The sequence below is a fragment of the Echinops telfairi genome, unplaced genomic scaffold, assembly GCF_000313985.2.
Source record: "Echinops telfairi isolate 266 unplaced genomic scaffold, ASM31398v2 ScPeMD7_5;HRSCAF=22, whole genome shotgun sequence".
In the NCBI taxonomy this organism is placed as follows: domain Eukaryota; kingdom Metazoa; phylum Chordata; class Mammalia; order Afrosoricida; family Tenrecidae; genus Echinops; species Echinops telfairi.
In genome coordinates this window covers 21,227,722-21,240,544 of record NW_022103901.1, presented here as the reverse complement: position 1 = coordinate 21,240,544, position 12,823 = coordinate 21,227,722, and the positions used below count along the sequence as shown (strand labels likewise).

The 12,823-nt window shown below is 48.1% G+C and overlaps 1 protein-coding gene across 1 annotated transcript in view; it reads right to left on the bottom strand.

The window, feature by feature from the left end:
* ERN2 (endoplasmic reticulum to nucleus signaling 2) overlaps positions 1-12,823 on the bottom strand; it is a 24,453-nt gene that overhangs the window by 10,136 nt on the left and 1,494 nt on the right. Inside the window, exons 3-13 of the mRNA XM_004706058.1 lie at positions 12,163-12,196; positions 11,336-11,408; positions 8,157-8,229; positions 7,918-8,025; positions 7,495-7,596; positions 6,292-6,556; positions 4,348-4,426; positions 4,115-4,262; positions 3,878-3,999; positions 2,227-2,382; positions 1,864-2,008 (exon numbers count right to left, since the gene is read on the bottom strand). Coding sequence (XP_004706115.1) covers positions 1,864-2,008; positions 2,227-2,382; positions 3,878-3,999; positions 4,115-4,262; positions 4,348-4,426; positions 6,292-6,556; positions 7,495-7,596; positions 7,918-8,025; positions 8,157-8,229; positions 11,336-11,408; positions 12,163-12,196 — 1,305 coding nt within the window. The remainder of the gene's footprint in view (positions 1-1,863; positions 2,009-2,226; positions 2,383-3,877; positions 4,000-4,114; positions 4,263-4,347; positions 4,427-6,291; positions 6,557-7,494; positions 7,597-7,917; positions 8,026-8,156; positions 8,230-11,335; positions 11,409-12,162; positions 12,197-12,823) is intronic.

Sequence of the window (12,823 nt, the reverse complement as noted above, 5' to 3'; positions counted from 1 at the left end):
GGGTGGGGGCTGGCCCTTCACCCCCCAGCGCCAATTTTTAAATTTAATACTACACCAACACCCATCCCTATTAAAAATTCTCAGTAAAATTGGAGTAGAAGGGACATTTCTCAGCATAATAAAGGTCATATACACAAAACCAACAGCCAGCATCTTGCTCAATGAGCACAAACTGAAAGCATTTCCCTTGGGAACAGGAACCAGACAAGGTGCCCTATACCACCACTCTTATTTAATATTGTGTTGGAAGTTTTAGCAAGAGCTATTAGACAACAATAAGAAATCAAAGGTATTCAAATTGGCAAAGAAGAGGTAAAATTATTCGCAGATGATGTAATTCTATACATAGGAAACCCTAAAGCAGGGGTCCTCAAACTTTTTAAACAGGGGGCCAGTTCACTGTCCCTCAGACCGTTGGAGGGCTGGACTATAGTTTGTTTGTTTTAAACTATGAACAAATTCCTATGCACACTGCACATATCTTATTTTGAAGTACAAAAGCAAAATGGGGCAAAAACATCCAGAGGGCTGGATAAATGTCCTCAGTGGGCCGCATGTGGCCCGCAGGCCGTAGTTTGAGGACCCCTGCCCTAGAGACTAGATAAGAAAACTGTTGAAAATAATGGAAAGATTCAGCAGTGTGTCAAGGTACAAGATCAACATATAATAATCAATGGGATTCATTCCTGTGTGCTAACAAAGAGAGCTGGAAAGGACATCAAGATTAAAATACTATTTATAATACCCACCCACAAGATGAAATACTTAAGAATAAACCTAACCAAAGAAATAAAAGGCATACAAAGAAAATGATAAAATACTACCAAAAGGAACAAAAAGAGATCTACATAAATAGAAGAATGTCCTATGCTCATGGATAGACAGGTTTAACATTGTGAAAATATCACAAAGCAATCTGATCCAGATTCCAGCCCCATTGTTTAAAATGGGAAAACTAGTCACCAATTTTATATATAGAGGAAAGAGTCCCAACATCAGCAAAGAACTAGTTAAGAAGAGCAAAGTAGGCCTCTCACCTCCTGACCTCAAGCCCTTCTCCATAGCCAGATTAGTCTCTTCAACGAATGATGCTGACAAAATTGGATTTCAATCTGCAGACCAATAAAAAGTTCGCAACCCTTACCCCACATACAGAAATGAACTCGAGATGGATTAAAGAACTAAATACAAACCTTAGAACCATGATGATCGTGAATAAGAAAACTGGAACAAACGAATGGGTCTTGATGCACAGAACATACACACTACCAAACATATCATAAAACACACACACACACACACACACAGAAGAAACATAAATGACTGGTGTCTTCTAAAAATAAGATACTTATGTGTATCAAGAGACTCACCAGCCATTCCTCAGATAAAGATGAGACAGTCTGCTTCCATATGGATTTACAGCCTTAGACACCCCGGGAGCAGCTCTACTCTGACCCACAGGGCCACGATGGGTCCGAATCAACTCGATGGCAGTGATATGTTGTTGCTAGCTGCCCTCAAAGCAGTCCTTGACTCAGGGCCACCACATGCACGTTGTCCCTGGCCAGACCATTGTGATCTGTAGGAGCTCCAATGGCTGGTTTTCAGAAGCAGATCGCCTCGCCTTTCTTCCAAGTCCTCACCCTTTCACAGCGATACGCACACTTCCACTGACATTAGGTGCATTGGCAGAGAATCTAACCCAGGTCTCCCTCATGGAACTTGGGAATCTTACTACTGAACCGTCAATGCCTCACCTCTGGGGTGACTTCTAATAAATGGACTTTCTAGCTAAACCAAACTTGCCCTTCCCCTCCTCTCCCTCCCACTGGCCTTTGCTGTTTCTTGTTCATTTAAGCTCACCTTCAGGGTCCTTGAGTGGTTGGATTTGCTCCGAGTGCTGGTCCGGTGGGGCAGTCCCTGAGGGCTGGGTGGAAGCATGCTGTGGGATGTGAGAAGGGTCTGCCGGTGTCAGGGGTGCCTGCTGCCGCTTTTCTGCCAGCTGCTGCTGCGAATGCGGGCTCATGAGTGCCCAGCCCCCCAGAGCCCTGCAGCTGTGCCTGAGATGGCCTTGCTGGGGCAAGGGCACACACAGCTCAGTGGCAGGGCCCCAGGGAGCTGCTGGAAGGATGGGGCGCTCAATCAGAGCAGGACCGTCTCTGAGAGGAGTGGAATTCAGAGCTAGAAGGCTCCAAGAAGGACCCAGGGCAGGATTGAAAGCCTCACCTGCCTCATCAGGAAGAAAATCCACCCTCCCAGGAGGACAGCAGTGAGGCTGGCTGCCAACAGGTCTTGGGGGCCCAGCTGTGGATACAGCTCTGGGGGCTTCTCTTCAGGATGCAGCTCCAGGTTCCAAGGCTCTTCTCCATGCATTCTCAGGAGCTAAGGACAAAGGGGCTTTCGCTCTCATCACTACCTTTTCCACTGTGGGACTGCTAGCTCCTTCCTCACCCACACCGGGCCTGGCTTAGCAGGCACTCTCTCTCCCTGTGAGCTGAGACATCATGGAGTCCCCTGACATCCTGTGGGTGATGCGTACACTGACTCACAGCAATACTAAAGGGCAGCATAAAACTGCCCCATGGTGTTTCCAAGACTGTAACCTTGACAGGAGGCCCACAGCCTCATCTTTCTCCTGCGGAGCAAATGGTGGGTTTGACTAGCCTTTTTATTAGCAACCAAGTGCTTTAGCACTGTGCCACCAGGGCTCCTCCTGGTTCCCTAGGGATATAGTTTTCTAAATCCTATTGATGACCCGCATCTCCTTGGGTGTTACTAAAATATACAGATTCCCAGGCTCTACCTCCAGGGATTCGGAATTCAGTGGAGCTCTACTGAGGGGTCCCTGCCGTGGAATCGATTCTGGCTCACAGAGACCATATGGGATAGAGTAGACCTGCCCTTCTGGGCTTCCGAGACGGTAATGCTTTACAGGAGTAGAAGTAGCCTCATTTGTCCCCAGCAGAACGGCTGGTGGTTTTGAACTACAAACCTGCAGTTCAACACGTAACCAAGGGAGGCAAAAAAGACGAAGACCTCGACCTGATGGATTGACCCAGTGGTTGCAACAAGGGGCTCCAACATACCCATAATTGTGAGGCTGGCCCAGGACCCGACGTGGTTCGAGCTGCTGCACACGGGGTAACCGTGAGACGGAACCAATTGGACGTCACCCGACACTAAGAACAAGCTGAGCTCCCAGACGATTCTGATCAGCACTCGGACTTAAGATTGACTGCTCTGGATCATGGCCACTCCTGCTAACCATGAGCCACTAGTGCAGTGGTTCTCAACCTTCCTAATGCCACGACCCTTTAATACAGTTCCTCATGTTGTGGTGACCCCATAGATTGGGTGTATCTGCATGTGGGCAGACCGCCTGGAGATGGATAGAGGAGCAGTGTCTCGGTTCCTAAGACCATCGGAAATATGTGTTTTCTGATGGTCTTAGGTGACCCCTGTGAAAGGGTCATTCGACCTCCAAAGGGGTCGAGACCTCCAGGTTGAGAACTGCTGAGCTAGTGTTTATTGTCTATCCCTCTTCCAATAGAACATGCTAAACATGATATAATGGGGTTGGTGGGGTTTTTTTTTGGTTTTTTTGGCTTTCATTGGATGCAGATTTTATTATGTTCACACTGTAGAGAGTTGTGACTTACAACTCACAACTTAGGGAGCTAAAAGAGCACCGTTTTGACGCCTTGAACATGCTTCTGACAGTAATTTTAAAAATGTTTCTCTTCTGCGAAGTTGTGTGGGGTCCACTGACTCACCTCCAAAGGTTTTGTCCAGCAGCCTGAGAACGAAGTCCAAAGACTTCCCACCCATGCCTGAATCCCTCCCCCTCCCCCATCCTTTTTACACAGGTAGCACTGACCTCCAAGAAGAGGGCGGGGGCCTGGGTGCTCTCCAGGGGGCTGCTCTCAGCAGTCTGACTCTGTGGGGTTGAATGGACCCTCAGCATGGTGGTGTGTAACACTGGAGGTGGCTCATGGTGTCCTGAGGGACAGGGCAAAAGTCAGCAGGCTGCAGTGACCTCATCGTCCCAGACCGGAAAGCTGAGTCCCCAGATCCTGTGTCTCATTTACTCCACATTGGAGCCAGGGGGCCTCACCAATGAGCAGCCACTGACTGGGGAGGGCCACGCTGCCCGAGGGGTATCTGACAGCAGTGCTGGGTGAGCCCCCTCGCTCTCCCGAGACTTGGAGTGTCACCTCATCTGTGGTGGGGCCATCTGTGGGAGCCAAGGTCAGTCCACGAGGCTACAGCAGATGGAGAGCCATTAGTTAAGGAGACTGCCCTCTGTGCTACCCCATGTTTCCATCCCACTCACAGACCCCTTCTTACCACGAGGGCCACCCCTGTGTGGACCAGTGCTTTAGAGACATAGAAGCCAGCTTCATCCTTTCCCACATACAGCGTCATCCTGGCCAGGGGGGAAGGACAAGGGAAGAAGGAGCGAGTGATGGTGCCAGGTAGATTCAGTAACCACTGTATCCCCCCATTGACTTTGGAATTGGCCAGGTGAATTGCTTTGGTCAATGAGACAGGTTCAAGTGCACACTGGGACCACCGGGTGAGGAAATTCAGGATGGTTTTCTGGGGGCATAGAATGGACATGAGCCAATCCATCTGATGCCCCTAGGCCAAACAGTCCACCACACATGATAGGCCTGGGAGGCCATCCTAAACCATGCAGGCCCAGTCAAGCTGCTAGCTGACTGCATTTATTACCTAAGCCAGCCCAGACCAGAAAACCCACCTGGTTGGCCCACAGGCTCTTGGGAAAATGATAAATGTGTTTCATCTTCAGCTCTGAGCTTGGAGATGGTTGGTGATGAAGCAACAGATAACTGCTGCCAACTCCATAATCATGATTTCTAAGTCTATGTCTAGCCTAGGATCTCTTTCCAAAGCTTGAGCCTCTCCATCGGAACTCGCCTCCTCGTTCCTTTTCTTTCCCGGCTCCTTCTCTAGTACTTCCTGCAGGGCCTGAAAATGACAGTGTCCAGGGGCTTCCAGAAATCTGGGTGCACCATCTTGATTCTTTGCTCACAATCATCAAACTCTCTAATAACCAATTCTTAACTATTTGTTTCCTTTTAATTTCTGGTGTGTCCACCCTAGCCCAAGGTATCTTTATTATGTGCAATATCTTACTAGATAGCTCCCCATTTCCTTCCTAGACAGCTCTCAGCTTCTCACACTCCACACTCGTGAGAGTGAGTTTTCTCAAGAAGTGATACATTCATGCCCTCCAGTTGGCCCCTCCTCATCCTTAGGAGAAAAATCCCCAAACACTAACCGATTCTACAAGGTCCCTGCTTACTGTATGACCTCAGACCTCATTCCTTGTTCACATCTATGATTTAATTTCTTATTTGATTTATTTGGATTTCCTATGCTCCATTCTCTCTCTCCCCATTCCTATTTGTCTGTAGGTTCTAACTTGGGTGTCCATTCCTCCAGGAAGCTTTCCCTGACTGCATCCTGGACAGCTTGGACTTGGAAAGATTTCCTATACATTTCTAGGGCACCCTGTGCTGCTCGTATCTCATACACCATTGTGCCATGTTACAATGGTCTCGTTGTGCATCTGTCACCCTCATTAGACTTTGAGAGTCCTGCAGGAGGGACAATGGCTGTATTGTTCATGGTTGTACTCCCAGGGCCTGGCAAGTGATTGTCACATAGCAAGTGCTCAGTTAATATTTGTGGAATGGGTTTAATGCTGATTTCCCCACTATGTTTCCTGGTTCCCCAAGATGAAGGCCACAAAATAGTATGTGCTATAGGGTAGGGCGATATTTAAAAACTAAGAAGGTGCAAACACCTATCAATCCAAAAAAGGGCTAGCTGTGACAGGAGAATGGAAAGTTGTGGGCCCTTCCTGGACCAGATTTTACTTTTTTCATGGGCAGCAGGGCTCTCCAGGGGCCCTGGGAGCACTTGTTGGGGCTCAGGGTACTGGTTATCAGCCAACCAGTTTGGGGGTACAGTGAAACCTGTGGGGGCCAGATCTCAATGGGACAGCCCTGGTTTTTTTTCCAGGTCTTGAAAAATTCCACCTTTGATAGGGTGCAATCTTACCACTTTTTTTTTATCACAGTTTTAGTAGAAAATACTTCTTTCTCTGACAGGCTACTGCATTCCACATATTCTGGCTTTTACAGGTTTCACTGTAGTTCAGTATTTTGACACCTGGTTCAGCCATTAAGGCAAGTCAAAGCTGAATAGAATACCCTTGGACATGGGGCCTAGGCTGTAAGACTTCCAGGCACGGGTACCTACAGCAGCTGGGTGTCCAAAGCAGAGAAGTGAGTGTCCATGCCTTGCGGGCCTGAAGCAGGCAACTGAATGTGGCCCCAACGGAGGACGAGGAAGTGCAGGGTGTCCCGGGCAAGGGTAAGGTGGGGCAGTTGGCGGAGGCTGTCCTGGTGCCAGGTGTAGATGCCCGTCACAGGCACGCCCAAGTCCTGGGTCCATAGCACCGCTCCACTTCCAGGGTCCACGGTCAGCAGCAGACCCATCCCGCAGGAGGCCAAGTGGCTCATGTCTGTCAAGAAAGGTGCCTGGAGGTATAGTCAGGGAGCTCTGCCGGGGGACCTCAGAGCATCTCAGGCTAAGGGAGTTTTTCTGAGAGTGGGTGGTCTAGGGAAGGTCATTTAGCTTTGTGGAGGTCAGCGGCGCTTACCTGGATGGTTTTATGATGTGGGGAGGTCAGTCAGAGTTCACTGGGTCATCTTAAAACTAAGGGGATCAGATAGGGTCACCTGGAGAGCTAGGCATGACCTGTCAAAATCATCCAAAGGTCACACAGCTGTGTGTGTAATTTAGTCCAGGTTACCTGAGAGAGACCACTCAGGATATGTGGTAGTCAGTCATGATCTTCAGATGGTCACCCAGAATGCATGTGTGTGTGTGTGTGTGTGTGTGTGTGTGTTATCAAGGTGGCTTCCCATGGGAGTCACTTAAGATGTGAGGAAGTGTCCTGTGTCAGGATTACCTCATGCAGCATGAGGGAGTCAGGTAAACATGATCGAGGGACACTGGCGACATCACTCAGACAGTTGGGTAGGACTGTCTTAATGGCAATGGGGGTGGTCAGGGCTACTGGAGGGTCAGTCTGGACATGAGTTCTGTTAGGGTCATCTCTTGGGGCCATTCCAGATGGAGGGGTTAGTTAGGAGATGTGGGGTCTGCTCAGGGTTGTGTGGGCTCCTTGCAAGCCATTTAGGCTGTGGAGAGTTACCTAATTGCTTGGTTGCAGGTGAGTGGAACCGGAAAGGTGGAGCTAAGATATGGAGAGATGATAGTCAGGGAATCTAGTCTGGGGGTCAAGGGCATCACGAGGGACTTTCTTTCAGAGGTGAGCCATCCAATGGATCATCCTGAGGAGGCCCGACAGGTCGGTCACAATGTGGGTGAGACTTGGTTGTGGTGCCTGACTTGGGGACCTAACCCTCAAATGAGACCAGAGAAAGGGGCACTCACATTTTCCAGATGAGCCATCCATGGGGGGTGCAGAATATCGGCGGTAGGTAGTGTTCCAGTGTAGTGTCGGGGTTCTTGGGTCATGCATGGTAACTGTGTACTCTACAGACAACCCCCCCCCAAAAAAAATCAGGGTTACCAGGGAGGCTCAGGTGATGCATCTCTTACCCCACTCACTCTAGGAGGGTGTGAAGTACCCAAGTGGCCAGCCTGGAGACCTAGAAGTCTGTGGGCCTCACCAGGCAGAAGCTCGGGTTGTCTTGCTTCTTGATCTACCCTAGCTCTTTGCTCAGTAAAACATTGGTTGACTGAGTGACAGATTGAATGACTGGCCTGGGTTAGACTTGGATGGCAATAACCAGACCTGGGCAGAACAGAAGGAAGTCATGCCCAGTCATGGTGGGCGATTGGGACCTGACTCACGTGTCCGGCCTATGTAGAGGCGAGGGGTTGAGGGACCTTCGGTGGTCAGAGTCATCTGGGTGTCCCCTGACTCAGGATCCACCACAAACCAGGCGTCCTGCTTCCGGCCTGTGAAAATGGAGATTGTCCCAACTTCCAAATGGCATGGGAGAGGGTATGCCTCCTGTTGGAACAGTGCCCAAGTTGGACTTCCATTGATAGGTCACTCCCTGTTCCTGCCAACTTGGAGAGGTGCTCACCTGTGTAGAAGACCCCATCGGAGCTCCGGCAAGGGGAGGCAAGAACCAGCTCAGGGATGGTGAAGGGCAGCTTCTGAGGAGAGGACCATTTCCAGGAAAGGATTAGAAATAGACGCAACGACACACAATGGCAACATTCATTAGGTACATTGGTGGTTCGGTGACAGGTTTCTCACCGTTCTTGCAGGAGATTCCTAGGCAATACACTTCACGCCTATCTGTCGACGGAAGCTTGCATGCTGCTATGATGAAGAAAGGCCTAGTGATCTACTTTTGAAAACCTCAGTCAATGAAAATCCTATGGGTCATAATATGCCTGGACACAAGTTGGGGGCCAGCAAGATGGCAGCTACAACAGAGACAAGTGGAAGAATGTTCCAGACCGAGGACACACTTGTGAGAAGCCCCAGAGTAGACATAGTGAATTAACTGAGAGTCATAAAGTAGAGCATTGCACAGCAGGGGGCTGTGTGTGCTCACGTGTATGTATGTGTGTGTGTGTATATGTATAGTAAAAGCTGAAGCTGTAGAAGTAAGACTGGTCCAGATCCTGTAGGACAGCGGTTCTCAACCTGTGGGTGCGGACCCCTTTGGGGGTCAAATGACCCTTTCACATGGTGTCTCCTGATTCATAACAGTAGCAAAATGACAGCTATGAAGTCATTTTGGGGGGGTCAAATAATGGTTGGGGGATCACCACAACATGAGGAACTGTATGAAAGGGTCATGGCATTAGGAAGGTTGAGAACCACTGCTGTAGGGCCTTACAGGCTTTGCCAAGGAGTTTGGGCTTTGTCAAGGGAAATCAAATCTACTACATCTGTAGAAAGTGATGACGTAGCTCAATACCATCAGTGTGTTTTTTTTAACCAATATTACATGCAAATAAAATTTTACTAAAGATTATATGAGAAATGAGTGCAGCTGTTTATCAACAGAGAGTTGCCAGAAATTCAAGCTGGATTCCGAAGGGGATTGGAATGAGGAATAGCATTGCTGAGGTCACATGGGTCTTAGCTGAAAGTAGAGCATACCAGGAAGATACATCGATCCGAGTGTCATTGACTATGCAAAGGCATTTGATAATAATAAATGCTCATTAACATGCGGCGACAGGCAGATGAAACAACTGGACTTGCCCAAAGCAGAGAGGACTTGAAGTCGTTGGTGATGAAGATCAAAGACTGCAGCCTTCAGCATGGATTGTAACTCAGTGGAAAGAAATGAAAAGTTCTCACAAATGGACCAATAGACAACATCATGATCAATGGGGAAAAGATCAAAGCTGTCAAGGGTTTCGTTTTACTTGGATCCATAATTGTTGCTCATGGAAGCAGCAGTTGAAAAGTCCAATGGCCTTTTGCATTAGGCAAATCTGCTGCACAAGACCTATTTTTGTTACGAAGCAATATCACTTTGAGGACTAAGGTGCACCTGACCCATGTTATGTATTTTCACTCGCTTCATAAGCATGCAAAAGCTGGTCAATGAAGAAAAAAGACAAATGAATAATCGGTGCCTTTGAATGATGATGTTGTCAATGAAATACACCGCGGACTGCCTGAAGAACAAACGAGTATGTCTTAGAAGACGTATAGCCAGAATGCTCCTTAGAAGCAAGGATGGCGAGACTCTTTTAAGCTTTGAACGTTTTGTCAGCAGGGACTGATGCCTGGAGAAGGACGTCATGCTTGGTAGAGGATCAGCTAAAGGAGAAAGATCCTTCAGGACATGGATTGTCACAGTGGCTGCTCAAACATAACAATTGTGGGAATGGGGGAGGATTGGGCAGTGTTTCGTGCTCTTGCACAAAGGGTACCTATGAGTTGGAATAGACTACAAGGCATCTAATCACAACAATGGGCACAGACTACTTTTCATCCCTTAGAACTGTGACTTTGCAGCCCCACCCATGAAGAGCCGGCGTCTGTTCTTCATTCTCAGGAATATAGCTAGAGCTGGCCGTGAAAATTGGTCTACAAGACACACACTCATTCAATGCTAGGAGAAGCTTGAAAAGTGCTGGTGGCCTGGGGCTTGCCCTCATTTGCTGTTTTGGAATGCCTCGATGACCATGGAGTAAGCCCAGGCTTGCTTACCAGAAGTGAGAGACATATCACCCAGTTGCCCCTGTCCAAAGTCAGCTAACGTCCAGTCAACGTTGAGAAGCAGAGCATCCAGCTGATCAGCAGGTGATCTCAGATGCACGCATGCACACACTCAGGCACAACCAGCAGAAGAGGTGCCAGCAGAGCCCTGTCCAAATTGCCAGCCTACACAATTGTGAGCTGAATAAGTGGTTTGGGAATTTATTTACCGAGTTTGGAGCAATGTGCTATTTAACTGATACAATACTAAAGCAGACTAGAAAAAATGGTCTGACGACCTACTTCCAAAATTCATCCAATGAAACATTATGAAACATTATGCTGAGGAGAATAAGTCAGTTGCTGACACAGATTTTGTATGATCTCCTTTATATTAAATAAGCAGAAATATAGAAACCAACAGTTACCAGGGGTGGGATGAAGGGGGAAAGGGGAAATCTGTGTGTGTGTGTGTGTGTGTGGGGATGAAGGGGGAAAGGGGAAATCTGTGTGTGTGTGTGTGTGTTGGGGGGGCGGTGCATTGAGCTCATGTTAATGATGGTAGAATATTTTGGAAAAGGACAATACTTGTGGTGCAAATGAAAAATGTAATCAAGTCATGGAATTGTTACTGTGGAAGTTGCTGTGTTGACAGGTGCTTTAGTGTGTATATTTTGATCATCATCAGAAATGAGGGAGGGTGAGGAAACCCCCACGGATCACAATAGTTCAAAGTAAAAGACTGAGCCGAATTTGCTCCGCTCTGCATGGGTCACCAGGTGGCGAGGGGGCCAACTTGTCACCAGCTAACCATAGTTTGTTCCTTAAAACCCTGAGTCCTGAATGAGAGATCCTTATGGTACCCTTAAAGGCCTGAGAGTAACCCTGTTCTGTAGAACCAGCCAGAGCCACTCCTGTCGGCCCCCTCTACCTACCTGTCCCCTCCAGACAACCTTCCCAAGAGGCACTCAGAATCCTGGCTTGCACCACCTGTAGGCCACCAGGATTTCTAACCAAGGTGTCTCTCCACCTCCTCAAGGTTTTGTCTGATGGGTCCTGGCTCTCACTCTCATGCACCATTAGGAAGCGTACCATTAATCCTTGTTGTTTCTGGGTCCCCAAGATATATAGGCTGCCATCAGTTGGATCTGAGAGAAAGGCCATCCTGTGAAAGAGAGGAATTGGGGAAGGTTGGCATAGGCCCATTGGTTCCATGAAGGACCCCATTCCTTCCCATTCCTCAGCTGCTAGGAGCTGTTCTGGTGGATTCCCAGGGAGTCCAAGCCCCACCCCAACATCACTCTAGAGTCAATTCTCTTTCTGTGGCAGTTACATAATCTCTTGTGGGGTGGAGCCTAGCCTGTCAATAAGGTCATAGCTAATGAGGGCTCCGTGTGGGCATGGCCTTCTCCTGAGGATTCTGGGAACTCCTGTCTTCCTCCCTGGAGGCAGGAGACACGCTCTGCTTCGTCTTCTTGCTGACAAGCCACATGGAGCTACACTGATGCAGCCAGAGCCCTGGAACTGGAGGAGCCACATGGAAATCCACACCTACGCTGAGAGGCTTCCACCACCACTGTGATCTACAAGACTTCCCGCCACTGGCCTGTGATCTTTCTTCCTGAATTCGGCATTATTGCATGTGCTGCGTGACTCTGAAGAGGAATTAAAGACTGGTCACGGACATATGGGCTAATATCAGATTTATGGACTTGACCTGTACTGGGCTGGGATGTCTTCTTAATGTACAATTGTTCTTTGATATAAAGCTCTTTCTTATACATATATGAGTGTCTATGAATTTGTTTCTCTAGTCAACCCAGACTAACACACTTTCTTATTTCCAACATGTCCCCCTCCAACTATTGCTCCTCCATCTCCCAGCCGCCTCCTCCTGCAAAAGCCCCAGGTTCACTTACTCTGTGACATACATTGGTCCTCGGATAACTGGATCTGCGGAGACAGGGACACCGAACATAAATAGCCCCCACCCCCACCCCCAGACTTCCCATTGGAAAAACCCCAAAACAACAACAGCTCAAATACATTGAGTGCTCACGTTAGGCCAGAGACCAAGCCAGACACTTCACAGGTATCATTTCATGGAATTCCCCTATGAAGTCTGTTCAGTGGGGTTACTTGTCCATTTCACATATGAGGGCACTGAGGTTCAGAGAGGTGAAGTGCACTGAGGTTCAGAGAGGTGAAGTGACTTTCCAAAGGCTACCTTGCTGATAGGTGGTAATGCTGCCTATAGAATCCTGCTTTGTTAGATTCAAGAGCCTATATTCTTCTTTTAAAAAAAATCATTTTATTGGGAGCTCTTATAGATCTTATCACAATCCATCCATCCATCCATTGAGTCAAGCACATTTGTGCATATGTTGCCATCATCATTTTCAAAACATTTTCCTTCTATTTGAGCTCTTGGTGTCAGCTAATCCCACCCCTCCTCCTTCATGAACCCTTAATAATTTATTAAAATTTTTTTTCATATCTTACACCAACCGCTGTCATCTTTCACCCACTTTTCTGTTGTCCATCCCCTTGGGAGAGGGTTATATGTAGATCATTGTGATC